The sequence below is a fragment of the Colias croceus genome, chromosome 29 (genome assembly GCF_905220415.1).
Source record: "Colias croceus chromosome 29, ilColCroc2.1".
Taxonomy (NCBI): Eukaryota; Metazoa; Arthropoda; class Insecta; order Lepidoptera; family Pieridae; genus Colias; species Colias croceus.
The window spans coordinates 4,443,934-4,456,997 of NC_059565.1; the positions used below are offsets into that span (position 1 = coordinate 4,443,934).

Consider the following 13,064-nt stretch of genomic DNA (forward strand, 5'->3'; position numbering starts at 1 on the left):
TAAAAACAGAATCATCAAAATCGGTTCATCCAGTCGAAAGAGCTGAGGCAACAAACCCCATAATAATACAGTCGAATTTAAAACCTCCTTCTTTCTTTAAAGTCGGATGTAATTGATTTAAAGCTGGTTTATCACGCATTTTTTACGTCATAAAAACAGGCAGAACTAGATTCATATGATACATTAATATAAATAATTTTATAAACCTTTAAAACCATAACTAAGACCATCAAATTTTTATTGTTATTTAGTTATTTATTAAGTTTATTGTTTATTGTTTAACAAATAATTAACAAAAAATAATTTAAAGATGTGCGTCATCAATCTGAGAAACAGGATAAATTATTATATAACACAAAAGAAAATATATTTTTGAAGTGAAAACTTCTTTAGCGGCGTTGGGTATAAAATCTTAAACTCGCGTCAGGACACGTGGCCTGATCGAAAAAGCGTAAGACGGATTTTTTTAGCCCTTATATTCCATGTGTAAGACGGATACCATTCCAAAATATCCCGTCCGATTAGGGCCCTTCTGGCCTCCTCCACTCAAGCGACAGCTCAAGCCGAGGTTCGTGGTCCCCGTCAAGGGGGGACGCCCTTGTGCATGTCGCTACCAGGGTGAACCTTCAGTTCACCCCCGCGTCCGCGTTAAAATGTAGTAGCCCTTCTGGCTAACATTGAGAAACACCATACAAAAAAAAAAAAAAAAAAATCCAAAATATCAAACATAGAACGTTAATAATCAAGTTTTCACTTCTGCCGGCACTCCCGGAGTACAACCCGTCTTTTTTTATTAATAAAAATTAATCTACATCATAATAATAATTAGTTATTGTATTTGTTTATCTATTTATATAATGTTTCCATGTTTTTTTGTGCAAACGGCTAGACCGGTGGCAAACGCTTTTTTTGTGATAGCTCCTAACTGCTTATTTTAATTAACTTATTCGTTTTAGTATAAAATATTATTATTAATTGTAATGTTCTAGAGAAGCTTAATTACTGTTCAACTGTATATTTTTTGGTTCATCTTTATAGGTATATAAAAAACAGTAAAAAACTATATCTAAATAATTAATGGAGGTGGTTTAGAAACAGTTAAAGAATACAAACCCAAAAAAAATCTGTCTGTTTGTTTGTACACGCTAATCTCCGGAACTACTGTACGGATAGAAATTAAAGACTTTTTAACGGATTTTAAACGCGATTTATTCATTATAATATTATTTTCCCGACGTTTCGAGTTGAGTCTCCCCGTGACCACGCTCGCTGTAAAGTGTTCGAAACGTCGGGAAAATAATATTATAATGAATAAATCGCGTTTAAAATCCGTTAAAAAGTCTTTAATTTCTAAATGTATAATACTCGCGTAAAATCAAACCCTAGAAAATACTACTGTACGGATTTGAAATTCTATAGGTACCTATCTAGGCATATTTTTCATGAAATCTAATTTACAAATAAAAAAAATATTATTACCTGTGACTGCTTTAACTGTTGAAGCCTTTTTTCTGGAGTTACCCCCTTTTTTTGACGCATTAGTAAATATAGGGTGCCTATATCTGGACAGGTAGATAATAGACGTTCTATTAATACCTGTAACAAATAAAAATAGATTAAAAAACAAAAAATAAAATACGTGTGGCACTCGGGGACAGCCGCGATAAAGCTATTGCATGCTATGCCTTCAAGCCACAACTTCGTGCCTGTCGGAGTGGGGAGCGTGAGGTTTTTCGTTACGCAATTTCTGGATTCGGTCCCCGCGCTCAAGGCCCGCGATAGAAGCTATGCAATAGCTTAATAAACTAAAAATACAATATACATCTTTATATATATAAAAAATAAAAATGAATCGCAAAATGTGTTGGTAAGCGCATAACTCGAGAACGACTGAACCGATTTCGTTAATTCTTTTTTTATAATATTCCTTGAAGTACGAGGATGGTTCTTATCTAGAGAAAAAGTAAATATGTACCACGGGCGAAGCCGGGGCGGACCGCTAGTAGTTTAAAAAAACACGCTATAAAAACTCATGAAATTATTGCATTGTCACCGATCCTTGATAAGCGCACAACGTTTGAATTAAATCATCAATATAAAGTCATAGTATATAGATATAGATTAGATTACACACAAACATACAGGTGAAGCTTAAAAAAGCTTTAGGGAATAAACGATGGAATAGCGATAGGTTGTGTGCAAAAAAACGTCTGCATGTATGTGTAAATTATTTTTAATGGCATTTTTAACACGCCTCCATAGATTATCGTAAGCAGTAATAGATGTTCAATATTTTATTGAAAACAAGTGATAACTGCGTTAAAAACAACCGACTTCAAACTTGCACTTGCAAAATTTACAAATACCTACAGACAAAAATGCTTATAAAATAAAAACTACTGGGCCTATCCGAATAAAATTTTTATGGGACCAATTCGACACCATTCCGCATCGAACAAAAAAAGAATTACGTACATCGGTTCAGAAACCTCGGAGTAATCGGTGTACATACATAAAAAAAACATACCGGCCGAATTGATAACCTCCTCCTTTTTTTTGAAGTCGGTTAATCAATAGGTATAATATTATGTTATTTGAAATTTAGGTAATACTTTCCGCCCTTTTTGAAAGAAAAACCCGCATAGTTTCCGTTCCCGTGGGATTTCCGGGATGAAACCTATCCTATGTGTTAATCCAAGTTACCCTCTATAATATGTGTGCTAAATTTCATTGCAATCGGTTCAGTAGTATTTGCGTGAAAGAGTAAAAAACACACACACACACATAGTTACATCCTCACAAACTTTCGCATTAATAGATAACATTAGTAGGATGTTATTGGACATTGATCTCTAAAAAGGTAATGAGAAAGAAACAAGTGACAAGTTCAAAGGGGGTGAAAAAATGTTCATAAAAATCAAGTTTCCCCTGCAAGTGAAGCTGTGGGCGAGAGCTAGTTAATAAATGTCTGTCAATGAAAATTAGCTTCCGTATTTGTACTAAAATAAACATTGGCAATGTCTAGACTAGACTTTAGTCGGATAGCAGGTGAAGATATATTTAGATTTTCTTATTAGAAGTAATCTAAACGTGCTAACTATGCCTTTAAAACATTAATTTTCTGAAAATGTATATTAACGTACCTATGTGTTATTGACTTTATAACTATGTATTAACAAGAACTTTCTATGCTTGATCTAGTAATAAATATGTAAGTTAAATTCTAAAGGAATATATAAGAATTCGATCACTATCGAACCCGCGTTTTCGCCATACCGGGGCAACGCCTGACCTTTCGGCCACCCGTGATCCCGCCAGAGCAATCGAATTTATTCTACTCTTTCGGTTTTATGATCCCACCAGAGCAATCGAATTAATTCTATTGAGATGATTATACAACCGCGACCGTTATGGCGAAAGACGTGGGTTCGAATCCCGCATCCGAATATTGTCAAATGTATCTCCCCATATACCGCAAGGGACTAAATAAATACTAAGGGCTGATTTTTCAATCCTTGGTTAAAACCAACTTATTCATCGAATAACGTATTAAACTACCATTTCAAAAATGTATTCCAATTGACCGTATTTGACAGTTTACAGGTGACATTTTAATATGTTCGTGTAATACTTTATTGGATGGATAAATTTTAACCAAGGATTGAAAAATCAGCCCAAAGTACTAAAAGTTGACAAAATTTTAAAGAATATGAAAAAACTCATTTAAAAAGCATTTGAATGCTAAACAACGAAATATCAAATACAACTAAATATTGCAATTATTATATCCTTCGTTAACTTAATATATCTCTTCTAATATATAAAAATCAATGCCACTTTTCGTTGTAATTCCATAACTCGAGAACGGCTGAACCGATTTCGATAATTCTTTTTTTATTATATTCCTTGAAGTACGAGGATGGTTCTTATGTAGAGAAAACGTGAATATGTACCACGGGCGAAGCCGGGGCGGACCGCTAGTATGTATATAAATCTCGTGTCACAATGTTTGTCCTCAATGGACTCCTAAACCATTTAACCGATTATAATAAAATTCGCACACCTAGTGCAGTTCGATTGAGAGATAGGATAGTTTAAATCTCAAATCGTTTTAGAGAAAGCGGGCGAAGCCGCGGGCGGTAAGCTAGTTTCTTAATACTTTCGAACATTCTTTGAAACCTCGACCCGAGTAAATCGTGTTTAAAATCCGTTAAATTCTCAACTTACCTTCCCCATAAACCCCGTGGCTCCAGTAATAAAAAGCGACCGTCCCGCGTAGAACTGTGGTATCAACGCGCCGTGAGGCGATCTCGGCCGGGCAACCATTTTGAATTATCTGTCAAAATAGAAAAAAAATATTTTTAATAAAACTAAAGAATCAATGTTAAAATCAAAAAAATCTAAAAGTATTTTTATGAGTACCTACATATTTTCGGTAAAACTTAATATTATAATATTATGTTCTACACACACAAATTAAACAATTTTGTTTTTATTTAGTAGATACTTACCTACAATGAAACCTCCAAATTGATCGATAATTTGATATGCTATTTAAAATGTACATAAGTAGTTTTATTATTAACCACAGGCAATATAACTGTGAGATAAAACAAAATAATATAATACCTATACGTTTTAATGAATAATAAATAATTATAATATATTATAAAATATACAAAAGCCAACACAAGAAAAATAACATAGAGTGAATTCTATAAAATACGAGATACAGTTGCATTAAAAATTTTGTAACTGTTTTTTTTTTCATGAACCTTATTATTTAAAAATGACACGTTCAAGTAGGGGCTGTCCATTAATCACGTGAGGCTCGAAAGGGGGGGAGTGGTCCATCAAAAAATCATGAAATATCAAAAGGGGGAGGGAGGGTAAAGTAATATATCACGTGTATTTCTTTTTTCGGCAAGCGCGCGATACTCAACCGAAAAGCGGCGTTACATGTATTTATAATTTTTAGTCAGACGCGTACAACTTTTTCGCATTTCTTTCATTATTTCTATGTCATTCAAAAACAAACAGCAATCTTTCTGTCTACCTCTGAACGTTTATTAAAGTAGTCTTTTTTTCTATAATAAAAATTAGATGATACTTATACCAGTATTTTTTATAAATAAAAAATATAATAGATTCTTTGCAGGTACGAAAAAATACACGTGATATAGGGGGAGGGGTAGTCTAAAACCTCACCACGTATCACCAAGGGGGAGAGGGGGTCAAAAAATGCAAAAAAAACATCACGTGATTTATGGATGGCCCCGTAGACATCTGCCTGGGAAAATGTGTTTGAAACGTAATTTTCTTTTTGTTTATTTAAAAAACATGTACATTGTACAATTTATAAAACAGATTATTATCATTAAATTAATTAACAGTTATGACGGCGATATTTCCCACATTTCAATCGTGTTATTAAGGCCTGTTCAAACTACATTGCTACCGAGTAGGTACGGTAGCAAACCGAGATTTAATATAATCGTCGAATCGTTTTACATTAGTTTCAAGTAAAAAGCTTAATAAGTTTAATAAGCGTAGAAGTACCGCAAAATATTCGAGTAAATTGCATGTTGCGGAATAAACTTCAAGTATTTATGTGTCAAGAGTTTGTAAATCAACTACAAGCAGTGATATAAAAGCAGCTACTCACCTACCTGCAGCAGGGGCAATATTGGAATATGACTCTTAATTGCCCCCTTAATTGTGATGTGTTGCATGCAGGGGCAATTCAGAGAACAACTGAAATTGCTCCGACCGCCGTGCAACCGAGATTGTTCCAATATTGCCCCTGCGACAGGTAGGTGAGTAGCCGGCTTTAGGCACTTATTTTTTTTTTAATGAATAGTTAAGGATAAAAGAAAGGGAAGAAGGTAAATTAATGTTAGTAATAGTAGGTACCTCTATTACTTAAACAGATTGTTTAAATGTCGAATATTATTGCTCCAAATGCAGGTATGCAGTTTAGTGACCTTTAAAGTTTTAATTATTTCTATTGATCGATTTCTGAGTGCCAATTGAACTGATGCCCGAAGGAATAAATTTTGACATTTCCGGGACGTCCTCTTATATTTTGCAACTAGCAGCTATGCCCTGTGGTTTTACTCGTAATATATTTAATATAGCCTTACTCGATTAATAGACTATCTAACAATGAAATAATTTTTCTAATCGGACCCGTGGTTCTTGAGAATAGCGCGTTTAAACAAACAAAAAAAAACCTCTTCAGCTTTATAATATTATTAAGTTTATATTTCCGAGTAAGTAACCCTAAAAATAATATTATCAGCTGATAAATATTTAACTTAATATACCCCCGAGAGAGACTATTTCATGCTATTTCGTATGAGAAATACCTATCCACTCAAAATTATTGTCAACTTGAGAAAAATCGATTACTAATTCTACGGAACCATTACAACCGACACACACTTGACCCTTATTACTTTCATTTGACCTCGCGCAAATCTAGATGTATTTAAGATCTCAACATAATGTTGGGTAAGTTAACTTTAAAAGGTCTAGTACGATGAAAACATATTAATATTTCGATACTTCTTTTTCGGGACGGGAACGTTTTTCCTTGAAAACACGGTCGAAGCCGCGGGCGGAAAGCTAGCATTTATCTACAGATCTATAGATCTATCTATAGAGTAAAATTTCAAGGTCGCGTCATGGCAATACCGTCACGTCAGGCTACGATTTTGGTATCTTTGAATCTTGCAAAGAAGTTTCACTTCTGACACGTTTTTTATAAAGCGTCAGATGTTTTTTAAGTAAATAATAATTTCGTTCACAGAAACTTTACGTATATCAAAAGAAATGCATTATGCAACCTTGACCTTAATTCTTAAAATGCGCGTCATCGATTTACTTTATATGCAATACCTATGACCTCCTACGACGAAATATAATATTTTAACCAACTTCAAAAAAAAGAGTTTGGAACAACTTAAATAAGGTTTCAGAAATTAAATAATCATAATAACAGGAATTAATCTATAATATAAAAATGAATCGCAAAATGTGTTGGTAAGCGCATAACTCGAGAACGGCTGAACCGATTTCTTTAATTCTTTTTTTATTATATTCCTTGAAGTACGAGGATGGTTCTTATTTAGAGAAAACGTGAATATGTACCACAGTTTATTATACAAACAAATTAACGTTTGTTTAAATCGTTGCTATTTTTTACGTTTTCTATAAGTTTATAGCTGAAGAGTTTGTTTGTTTGAACACGCTGATCTCATGAACTACCGAATCGATTAAAAACCGATAGAACCGATACTTAATCCTAAACATTTATCCAAGGTCACGGTAGCATTTAACAAACATTTACTAAACCTATATCAACAGTATGTATTTAAGTGCATTGTAAGTAATTTTAAAGTAAACTTGTAATTTATACTGAGTCTTTGTAGGAAAATTTATGACGTCATTTCCCTGGATTCTGATTGGTCGATGGGTGTGTAAAAGGGCTGATAGACGTACGAACTTTAAAGTCGCGGTTTTAAAGTTCGCGTACTTACTTGGCTCGCGGCGGTACGTGCGAGCCAAGGCGGGCTTCGAGTAAAATTTCAAACATGTTGGATCGTCAACGAACTTACTCGACGGTTTTTGAGTATGCGTACTTGGGGTGACACACGAGCGAAAAAGGTCGTCGAGCCACAAGTTCGCGTACTTACTCGTACGTCTATCAGCCCTTTTAGAGATGTTTTATATTTACACTAGCTTACCGCCCGCGGCTTCGCCCGCTTTGTCTAAAACCTAATAAATATAGTAGGGAGCGTGAGGTTTTTCGTTACGGAATTTCTCGATTCGGTCCCCGCGCTCAAGGCCCGCGATAGAAGCTATGCAATAGCTTAATATTAATAAATATTACAGGACAATTTTCACACACAGTGCGATATTATTTACCTATTATTATTATTTTGTTTTATAATATAACCACTATGTAGTAAAGTTATACACACTTTCATTCTAAATCATACACCAATATTTTTGCAACCCAATATCTAATCTATATTAAAATTCTCACCAAATAAGGTGTAGTTGCAATTATTCAAATAGCAATGTCATAATATTATTTGTGCTCTGAATTACAATGGCGGACAACCTTGTTCGAACGGCGTGTGTTTATTAATTGTATAGAAACACTTTCGTTAAATGCTTTATTTTTAATAGTTTTGGTTGATTTGTGAGTTTAAATGTATAAAATAAGAAATATAAATTAAACTTTATTTCGACTATGAAATGTGTGTGAAGTTTTCAATAGTAGCTAACTGAGAAAATATAAAAAAATATTAAAATGAAGATTCACGCGTTGGCATCTCATTGATTTTCATAAAAAAAACATGATATTTATTCGAATTTAATAGGGGCTAGCGACCTTGGCGACGATTTACAAGGCGGGATCGGGGGACCGGCGCGAATCAACCGTAGTAAAAGTACGTATAAAAATTATTTAAAAATATATTTGGATATTGAATCAAAATTTAAAACAACCATGCCCTGTGTTTCAATTTCATAAACACACTGTAAAAACACTACAATAATTGACGTTATATTGACTTAGCGTTTTGGTTTAAGGTCGTTCCCTGAGCGAGTGACCTTGAGCATTCATACTTCTTTCCCGAGCCACAGCTATCCGCCGCTTCTACAATACTTCGCAAATAATTCTTGCGCCACCTAACGCGCATCCGCGTGAACTGTTTCAAATACAAGTAAAATTCACAGAGCTCAGAAGTAACAGACATGGCATTTAAAATATTTTTTTATAGAAAAACATTATAATGGTGCTAACACATAATTTTGGTCTTTACCAATTCAGAGTTAAATTATAGTCATATGGATGAATTTTATATTAAATTTTTAAAATGAATCAAAATTGATGGTACTCTGTAATGATCATCATTCGGTGATATTTTGATATTTCTTTTAAACTAGATAATCCCATTCAAATGTTATCCAAAAACTGTCGCCAAATGGTTTCTAGTTGAAATAACTTTTTTTCATTGGTGTCATTTTCATGGTTTTTGGGGTACCTATTAACCAATATGAAGTCAAAATTAAAATTCAAGATTGCGCCGACGATAATTTACACCTTTTTGTCATGGGTGTCATTTTCATGGTTTTTGGGATAGGTTTTAACCAATATGAGGTCAAAACTAAAATTCAAGATGGCGTCGACGAAAATTTTACATCCTTTTGTCATGGGTCTCATTTTCTTGGTTTTTGGGGTAGGTATAAACCAATATGAGGTCAAAATTAAAATTCAAGATGGCGCCGACGAAAATTTTACATCTTTTTGTCATGGGTGTCATTTTCATGGGTTTTGGGGTAGCTATTAACCAATATGAGGTCAAAATTAAAATGTAAGATAGCGCCGATGAAAATTTTACATCTTTTCGTCATGGTTGTCATTTTCATGGTTTTTGGGGTACCTATTAACCAATATGAGGTCAAAATTAAAATTCAAGATGGCGCCGACGAAAATTTTACATCCTTTTGTCATGGGTGTCATTTTCATGGTTTTGGGGGTAGGTATAAACCAATATGAGGTCAAAATTAAAATTCAAGATGGCGCCGACGAAAATTTTACATCTTTTTGTCATGGGTGTCATTTTCATGGTTTTTGGGGTAGCTATTAACCAATATGAGGTCAAAATTAAAATGTAAGATAGCGCCGATGAAAATTTTACATCTTTTCGTCATGGTTGTCATTTTCATGGTTTTTGGGGTACCTATTAACCAATATGAGGTCAAAATTAAAATTCAAGATGGCGCCGACGAAAATTTTACATCCTTTTGTCATGGGTGTCATTTTCATGGTTTTGGGGGTAGGTATAAACCAATATGAGGTCAAAATTAAAATTCAAGATGGCGCCGACGAAAATTTTACATCCTTTTGTCATGGGTCTCATTTTCTTGGTTTTTGGGGTAGGTATAAACCAATATGAGGTCAAAATTAAAATTCAAGATGGCGCCGACGAAAATTTTACATCTTTTTGTCATGGGTGTCATTTTCATGGTTTTTGGGGTAGCTATTAACCAATATGAGGTCAAAATTAAAATGTAAGATAGCGCCGATGAAAATTTTACATCTTTTCGTCATGGTTGTCATTTTCATGGTTTTTGGGGTACCTATTAACCAATATGAGGTCAAAATTAAAATTCAAGATGGCGCCGACGAAAATTTTACATCCTTTTGTCATGGGTGTCATTTTCATGGTTTTGGGGGTAGGTATAAACCAATATGAGGTCAAAATTAAAATTCAAGATGGCGCCGACGAAAATTTTTTATCTTTTTGTCATGGGTGTCATTTTCATGGTTTTTGGGGTAGCTATTAACCAATATGAGGTCAAAATTAAAATGTAAGATAGCGCCGATGAAAATTTTACATCTTTTCGTCATGGTTGTCATTTTCATAGTTTTTGGGGTACCTATTAACCAATATGAGGTCAAAATTAAAATTCAAGATGGCGCCGACGAAAATTTTACATCCTTTTGTCATGGGTGTCATTTTCATGGTTTTGGGGGTAGGTATAAACCAATATGAGGTCAAAATTAAAATTCAAGATGGCGCCGACGAAAATTTTACATCTTTTTGTCATGGGTGTCATTTTCATGGTTTTTGGGGTAGCTATTAACCAATATGAGGTCAAAATTAAAATGTAAGATAGCGCCGATGAAAATTTTACATCTTTTCGTCATGGTTGTCATTTTCATGGTTTTTGGGGTACCTATTAACCAATATGAGGTCAAAATTAAAATTCAAGATGGCGCCGACGAAAATTTTACATCCTTTTGTCATGGGTGTCATTTTCATGGTTTTGGGGGTAGGTATAAACCAATATGAGGTCAAAATTAAAATTCAAGATGGCGCCGACGAAAATTTTACATCCTTTTGTCATGGGTCTCATTTTCTTGGTTTTTGGGGTAGGTATAAACCAATATGAGGTCAAAATTAAAATTCAAGATGGCGCTGACGAAAATTTTACATCTTTTTGTCATGGGTGTCATTTTCATGGTTTTTGGGGTAGCTATTAACCAATATGAGGTCAAAATTAAAATGTAAGATAGCGCCGATGAAAATTTTACATCTTTTCGTCATGGGTGTCATTTTCAAGAATTCGACTATATAGCTTGTATTTGTTATTTTGTTTTAGTTTACTTTAAAGGAGAAAATTTCGCTTCAAAGGCCTTGTTTTTTGTATCAAAAACAAGATCTATCACAAAAGCGAATTTTGTGATATTATTTGAGCCACGGCGTAAATACTCAAATTTGCTATCTAGTCGAATCCTATATATTACGGGAGAAATCAATTTAAAATAGCATTGATTATTGAAATACACATTTAGAAATGTAATGTAAAACGAAACTCTGTGTCAATATTCCGACAGATATTCGCTTTTTCACTGTATTCGCTCAACTTTGTTAATTGTTTAAAATAGAGTTCATCTAATATACTAAAACGAAGAGAATAAAATAAAAAAGAGCGCGTGAGCCGAGAACACATGTCAGAAGTGGAACTTCTTTGGTAAGATTTATTGATACGAAAATCGCCGCCTTACTCCATGACGTGACGGTATTACTATGACGCGACCTTGAAATTTTACTCTCAACGCGCCTATAGAACTTTCACTTCAAAAAGCTACACCTAAACTACAGAATTTGAATTCTGTTCGATTAATATGTAAACGATTGTAAGAAAAACCACATAAATGACATCCATTTCGAAAAAATATCAAAATTTTGTCAGCGCCTTGTAGTATTTTAGATTTGACCTCATATAAGCTACCACAAAAACAATGAAAATGACACCCATAGCAAAAAGATGTAAAATTTTCGTCGTTGGATTTTAGTTTTGACCTCATATTGGTTAATAACTTAATAGCTAACCCAAAAACCATGAAAATGACACCCATGACAAAAATATGTAAAATTTTCATCGGCGCCATCTTGAATTTTAGTTTTGACCTCATATTGGTTTATACCTACCCCGAAAACCATGAAAATGACACCCATGACAAAAGGATGTAAAATTTTCGTCGGCGCCATCTTGAATTTTAATTTTGACCTCATATTGGTTAATAGGTACCCCAAAAACCATGAAAATGACACCCATGACAAAAAGATGTAAAATTTTTCTCGGCGCCATCTTGGATTTTAGTTTTGACCTCATATTGGTTAATAGGTACCCCAAAAACCATGAAAATGACACCCATGACAAAAATATGTAAAATTTTCGTCGGCGCCATCTTGAATTTTAGTTTTGACCTCATATTGGTTTATACCTACCCCAAAAACCATGAAAATGACACCCATGACAAAGAGATGTAAAATTATCGTCGGCGCCATCTTGAATTTTAATGTTGACCTCATATTGGTTAATAGGTACCCCAAAAACCATGGAAATAACACCCATGACAAAAAGATGTAAAATTTTTCTCGGCGCCATCTTGGATTTTAGTTTTGACCTCATATTGGGTAATTTAGCCACCGCAAAAACCATGAAAATGACATCCATGACAAAAAGTAGTATACATACTTAAAACTTCAAATGTTGTTTGTCTAATCCTAATACTTATTCACTAAAAAATTAAAAAGTAAAATGTGATTTATTGCATAAATTAATAAATTTATAATAATTTTTATAAAATATTTTCGATTATTAAAAAAATTATATTTATAAAGCATTTGAATGTTTTAAAAACTAAATATCATAATTATATAAAAAAAATGTTGTGTGGTTTTATGAAACCACGGTAAAAGTGAAACTTTTTTCACACTATAGACATTTAACTAAAAATTATCGTATTTGTACGATAATTATCGTACATATCGTGCGTCACGCGACATGCGCTACACAGACCAAAAAGTTTGAGACGATGTAATAAAAGTTTCACTTTAATATATTATAATAACTAAAGCTCATTGACCAGTTATTATATTATTGATGATTTCTAAAATCTCACTATAAATTAATAGTAGTAGCGTCTATTCCTCGCTCATTGTTTGATATTCGTACTATTCGAATAAACATGGGTC

General features: G+C 33.5%; 1 protein-coding gene across 2 annotated transcripts in view; it reads right to left on the minus strand.

Annotated features, from left to right (window-relative positions):
- LOC123704394 (putative fatty acyl-CoA reductase CG5065) overlaps positions 1-13,064 on the minus strand; it is a 45,515-nt gene that overhangs the window by 11,928 nt on the left and 20,523 nt on the right. For both annotated transcript variants that reach the window (XM_045652754.1, XM_045652755.1), the window contains exons 2-3: positions 4,228-4,336; positions 1,480-1,596 (exon numbers count right to left, since the gene is read on the minus strand). In XM_045652754.1, coding sequence (XP_045508710.1) covers positions 1,480-1,596; positions 4,228-4,326 — 216 coding nt within the window. In that variant the 5' untranslated portion in view covers positions 4,327-4,336. The remainder of the gene's footprint in view (positions 1-1,479; positions 1,597-4,227; positions 4,337-13,064) is intronic.